Source organism: Salarias fasciatus, chromosome 6 (assembly GCF_902148845.1).
Source record: "Salarias fasciatus chromosome 6, fSalaFa1.1, whole genome shotgun sequence".
Lineage (NCBI taxonomy): Eukaryota > Metazoa > Chordata > Actinopteri > Blenniiformes > Blenniidae > Salarias > Salarias fasciatus.
The window spans coordinates 3888890-3895086 of record NC_043750.1 but is presented as its reverse complement, the minus strand read 5'-3'; the positions used below and the strand labels follow the sequence as shown (position 1 = coordinate 3895086).

The following is a 6197-nucleotide window of genomic DNA, read 5'->3' as shown; positions in this document are numbered from 1 at the left end:
GTGAAATACCTCCAGTGCATATCATCCCGGTGTCCGCCGCCGCACCTCAGACCTGTACGGTGGCCGGCCGGCTCTCCCCTCCTCCTCCTCCTCCTCCTCCTCCTCCTCCTCCTCCTCTCCTCCTGACTTTTCGGTGTTTCCTGACTGCATGTTCAGCCACACTGCCTCCCTCTGCGTCTTCACTTCGGCCCCGCCGCAGCCCGGGCGAGCATGGACAGCCGGGTCCTCGAGCATCCCCACGCCCAGTTCGGAGGCTCCTTGGGCGGGCTGGTGGGCTTCCCGTACACGCTCGGTCCGCACCACCACCACCACCACCACCACCAGCACGTCTACGAGCTGGCGAGCGGACACCAGCTGCAGTCCGCCGCCGCCGTGCCCTTCTCGATAGACGGATTACTTAACGGCTCGTGCTCGGCCTCGGTGGTCAGCTCCGGCGGGCTGCTGTCCTCCGACAGCCCGCAGTTCAAACTCTCAGGTAGGCCGGACCTGCTCCGCTCCGCGAGACGCCACGCACTGGAAGAAATTACCGCAAAAAAAAAAAAAAAAAAAAAAGAGAAAGAAAAAAGAAAAAAAATAATCTAATGAGCGATTTAAGCTTGTTTTATTATACCTTTTAGCACTGGATGTTTTTAAAGTTTGGAAAACAGTGTTTTCTTAAAAAATAAAAAATCTTAAATTTAAAGTTTTTCAAAATATAGTTATGTTGTAAAAACGACAATTAATGCTAAAAATGAAAGTAACCTTATTGTTAATTTTTATTTGGCTTTCAGGAAATGTTAAAGCTATATTCTCGAACATATTAGTTTTAGACTAAAATAAGCCAATTGAGTCTTACAGCATGAACACCTTTCTCTCCCTCTCCTCTCTCTCTCTCTCACACACACACATAAACACACTCATACACACAAACACACACACACACACACGCTTCAGATCCGGGGGACCCGGATAAAGACAGTCCCGGTTGTAAACGGAGACGCACGCGGACAAACTTCACCGGGTGGCAGCTGGAGGAGCTGGAGAAGGCTTTCAACGAGAGTCACTATCCGGATGTGTTCATGCGGGAGGCGCTGGCGCTCAGGCTGGACCTGGTGGAGTCCAGAGTGCAGGTACAAACCCACACAAAAACACACACACACACACACACACACGCACACACTGGAAATCTGTGAGGAGGTGATTCTGACCCCTACATTTATTTTATCTGTTGCTCTGATCTTTTTCCAACATCATGTTCCTTCTAAAATCCAGTCTTGTGATGGTTGTGGAAGGCCTGCCTCACACTGAGCTCACTATTTGTCAATTATCAAAGCATCAATAAAGAGCCTCTTGAATTATGCATGGAGGCCACCTATTGATTTATGGCTTCATAAAAACAAGGCTATTTACTTCAAAATGAAAGATAAAACCAGAAAAAAATATGCTCTCACTGAAGAAGTTAATTGTTATTATTGTTAACTTTTGTAAGAAGGGTAATCTATTATTCTTTCAATTTTTAAGGGAGAATTTTAAAACGTGTACATTTTAGTTTTAATATCATAAAAAAAGCTGAAGTTATTTTTGAGTTATCATTAGATTATCCATTATTATTATTATTATTATTATTATTATTATTATTACTGTTATTATTATTTAATAATAACATTTAGCCCATTAAAATATAGGTCAACGAGGGTAATTCAGGAGTAATCAAATGAAGTCAGATAGTTATGATCAGGAAAATGACAGTCACCTCAAAAACAATAATTTTGTGTGGTTACTAAAATTTCGTTGCTAATATTTAAAGTTGTGCACATATTCAGTTACATTTTATTTACATTTTGTGAGCTTTTAAGGAACAAACCTACATTATTATTAGAGTCTTGATAATTAATATAATTATTTAACAGTCATTATTATTATTATTATTATTATTATTATTATTATTATTATTATTATTACTTGGGCAGGCATTAGGGTGCTGGACAAGCATCCTGGTTATTTATTGATGATATTCTGTGGACTGTAACGGTGGATTTTCCTGGGTTTCTAACATGGTGTCTCCATGTGTGGATGATGCGGGACAGAAGCTGTGTGTTGTTTGGGGATTTGGTTCCTAAACCTCAGATTATTGTTCCCTCAAGCTGCTTAGCGCTCCTTTATCACCAGGTTTGCGGGGGAAAGATAGAACCGACATTAACAATTCATAAGAAGCGCCATTGTCGCGCCTGATGTTGGTCTCCCGTCTTTATTATGCAACTTATTGCGGATCTTCCTCCTGCGCGCTTAAACTCCCGCGTTATCAGCGCCCAACACGCGGCTGCGAGCGCGCCCAGAGGCCGGGCGTCGGGAGCTCTCGGGCGGGGGAAGCTGCTGCTGTTGGCCCGGCGCTGGAGGGGAGGAGAGCCGGGGATCGCGCCGTGCGCGCAGGCTCGCGCAGCCGCTCCGCGCGAGCGCACGGCTCCGTGCAGGAATAACGCTGCAGACGGGACGCGGCTGATGTAGCTACGGTACAATTAAAAGTAATTGGCGGAGGTGCCCATTACGCAGCCTCACTGGTAATTAACACCCGCACATCTGTGCGTCTGCCGGTCCACCGCTGTGACCTATTAACCTAATGTACGCTTTAGATGGTTTAAGATGCAGTAAACAGAGGCGAGAGGACACAGATCCACTTGTTTCAGGGCTTTGAGGAATTTGTGTGGATTTGTTGGCAATCTGGTTTTTGCCTGTGCGCCATCTGATAAGCACTTTGACACTGATTCATCCGTTTGTCACGGCAGATGTGAGGTCTGCTGTCGGCAGGCACACTGTGTGTGACATTTTGTCTCATGTTGCCCAGATTAGTAAATTATTGTATTGATTTTCAGGCCAGCAGTGAAGGAAATTATCCCAGGCATCGCACATGTTATCTCCTTACAGAGTCTATTCAATATACACTGTCAAAAAGGGAACGTTATGGTTCTCTGTGAGGGGCTTTCTTTTTAAATTATTTGTCTGTGCAAGTCTATAGAATGAAGCCTAAATTCAACAATAGAACAAGTACAACATTTCTATCAACATAATTCTGACTATTGCTGCAGAAATGTGCCTTGTTGTCAAGCAGTGATCCATTGTTTTTAATAATTTAGTCTGTAAAGTATCCCCACAACACAAAATGCACATCACAAGTCAAAATGCTGTCTTGTGTTTTGTGTCTCATCAGAAGCCCAGATCACAAAACTTCTCCAAAATAAGAGCAGCCAAGAGTTATTTTTAAAGAGGCTTCACTCAAGTCATGCCAGTGATTGATTAGCCATGAAAATAATTGTCTTTCTGTCAATTAGAAGACTAATCTCCTGATCAAGTCTGAGGGAGTTATTGCAGACCAGATGTGTGGCTGTATGTTAACGCGGCTGTTCATGTGTACGTGTGCACAGGTCTGGTTCCAGAACCGCCGCGCGAAATGGAGAAAGAAGGAGAACACAAAGAAAGGGCCGGGCCGGCCGGCGCACAACTCCCACCCCACCACGTGCAGCGGCGAGCCCATGGACCCCGAGGAGATCGCGCGCCGGGAGCACGAGCGGGCCGAGAAGAAGAAGCGGAAGCAGGAGAGGAAGCTGCTCAAGTCGCAGAACAAGCTGCTGTCGGGCGACAGCTTCCACACGCCGGGCGGCTCGGAGAGCGACAGCGGCGTGTCCCAGTTCACCGACAGCGAGCAGCAGCCCCCCAACGCCAACGGGACTATCCACATCGAGCTGCCGGCCAGCAGGGGCGCCGGGGGACTCCAGACCGAATCCAGCTGTGACCAAACGCGACACGACTACAGCCAACTGCAAAACCATCCAAACCAAAGAAGCGGGGCGGGGGAGCCGGAGCAGGTCTCTCCGGGCAGCACGCACAGCTCCAGCCCCGGGGGAGGGGGGGCCGGCCCGCGCTCCTCCGCCCTGCAGAAGAGGAACCCTTTCAGCGTGGAGAGCCTGCTCTCCGACACCATGCCTCGGCGCAAGGCGCCGCTGGACTTCCCCTCGCTGCCCAATCAGAGGACACTGGTGGGTAAAGGCCACTTCTTGCTTTACCCGATTACCCATCAGCCTCTGGGCTTCCTGGTGCCCCAGACGGCGCTGAAAGCCGCGCCGTGTCCGGACGGCATCGGCCGGCTGGGCCCGGGACAGCGGTGCGCGCCGAGCGAGGGCAGCCCCGCGCCCTCTGACCTCTCCAACTTTAAGCCTGTAAGCGGGGATCGTACGGAGCGTAACGCACAGCATCACCACAATCACACCGGCGCCGGCGAGGAGGACGAGGGGAGACTCCCCGCCTCTCCCCCGGCGGACGGCGCGGCTCTGGCCAGGCTGGGCTCCTCGCAGTCCGGCGGCGGCGGCGAGGAGGCCAGTCCGAAAGTTGAAACGGAGGCGGAGACGGACGGCCGCCGGTCTGCCGAGAAGGCTGCGGGAGAGGAGCGGGCGTCGTCTCCAGACCTCTCCGAGCGTCTCCAGGCAAACACAGACTGTCAAGAAACACCCGGAACAGATGGAGAGGATGTCGATATGGACTAACACTTTGAAGGAGCAAACACAAACAGAGGACCAGGAACACCGCTCAGACTAGTCAAACATTCCCAAAGCTCTGCTGAGACACTCGGAAACATATCAGGAATCAGGAGACTTAATTCTCATCTATTTTTTATTCATAAGGTGTGATCAATCCAGATGGCCGTGCTCACGTTTCAGGCTTTAGGCCCAGACACCTTCTAGAAGCAGGTTCTTTCTCTTCCTTTCTTTCTTTTTTTTTTTTTTTTTCTTTGGTGACCAACTTGTAAGAAAAACTAAGACACAATAAACATCTTACACAACAGAAATCCTCAGATATTGTAAAAAAAAAAAAAAAACAAACGAGAAAAATGATATTTATATGTAAACATTTTGATAAATAAAGTTATTGTTTAAATTGAATCACTGTCTTTGCAGGGCCTGTTGAGGAGGGCTGATGGGGGTGGAGGGGGGGGGGAGGGGGGGGGTGTCTGCTGTGTGTCAGAACCTTGGATCGAGGCTGGCTGGAGTTTTGTCATGTTACAGCAGATAAATCCTGCCTTTTTTCCCTCTGTGTAGTGAGCTGGAGCCGGGGCTCGAGTCCGTCTGGCTGTTTGTATTTATTGCTTTAACAAATTTATTCATTTGAAAGGCCGAGCTGGAATGAGGTTAGTGGCCGCGGGCTATAGGACCCTGCGCCTCCTGCTGAGTTTTGATATGAAAGTAATTATTTTCCCACTGGCTGCCGCGGGTCTCCAGGCAGTGTGTTTTTTTTCCCCCTCCCTCCCCTTCCTTTCAGCCCAAAGGGTTATTAGACATTACCGATTTCTAGTGATATGGAATCACATAAACTTCCTACAATAATAGAATTAGCATGAAAGGCAGGGGTGTCAAATTGAAATGGGAAAATAATAGCCGCGCCAGCTGCAGCGTCAATGTGTGCGTGCGTGCGTGAGTGCGCATAGTCTATTGAGGAGGAGGAGGAGATGGTGGGAGATTCGTGGGGCGGAATTTTCATGAGCTGCCGCGGTTGTCAGACGGCCCTTGTAGTCGGCTATATTAAGATAGATGTTCAATGATATCCCTCATTGTTCTGTCGCTTATATTGATGTTGCTGCGTTATCGCCCTATTGATCATGTGTCGCACATAATAGGACAGGCGCGCGCCCGCCTGGCCGCCTGCGTGCGCCTCGCCACAAAAGCGCCCGGGCCCCCCCGTCATTTGTTCTAATAGGACCGGCGGTCCCTCCGGGAGGGAGGCGGGGAGTGGGTGGGGGGGGGGACACAGATAAAGACATAGAGCAGGGACAGGATCACAGCCGTGCGTCTTCTCTTCTCGCATCCATGATTCTTCCTCTCGGTTCCGGAATAAGAGAAGAAGAAAAAAAAGTGGACCCGGGTGTTTCGGGGGGCTGCCTCTGCAGGTGCGCGCGCTCTCCGGACCCCGCTTAGAAAAAGAGTGTGTTTGGCTTATGAAGTGTAAACGCCACCAATTCCCTGGAAACTGAAATCCCAATTATTAAAACCATTAATTCTGGCGAGCGGCTGCACAGAGGAGCCGTGTTGACAGCCCGGCTAAATATCCCTGATCCCTCCCGGTCACCTCGCCTTTATTTGCAAATAAATTGAGGGGGATCCGAGGGACGGAGCTTTACTTTGCTGCGCCGACCCAAAATGAATTTCCGTGCCTGAGTCCCTTTAATAATATTT

At 49.2% G+C, this 6197-nt stretch overlaps 1 protein-coding gene across 1 annotated transcript; it reads left to right on the top strand.

Annotated features, from left to right (window-relative positions):
* LOC115390114 (homeobox protein unc-4 homolog) lies at positions 1-4851 on the top strand. The gene is made up of 3 exons (XM_030093816.1): positions 1-475; positions 934-1109; positions 3399-4851. Exons 1-3 carry the CDS (start codon positions 211-213, stop codon positions 4512-4514), a joined length of 1557 nt encoding a protein of 518 aa, XP_029949676.1. The 5' UTR covers positions 1-210; the 3' UTR covers positions 4515-4851.
* Positions 4852-6197: the final 1346 nt, after the last annotated feature.

Coding starts and splice junctions, on each gene's coding strand:
- LOC115390114 (XM_030093816.1), top strand. CDS start 211: ATGGACAGCCGGGTCCTCGAGCATCCCCACGCCCAGTTCGGAGGCTCC. Junction 476..933: donor CCCGCAGTTCAAACTCTCAG/GTAGGCCGGACC, acceptor CACACGCTTCAG/ATCCGGGGGACCCGGATAAA. Junction 1,110..3,398: donor TGGTGGAGTCCAGAGTGCAG/GTACAAACCCAC, acceptor ACGTGTGCACAG/GTCTGGTTCCAGAACCGCCG.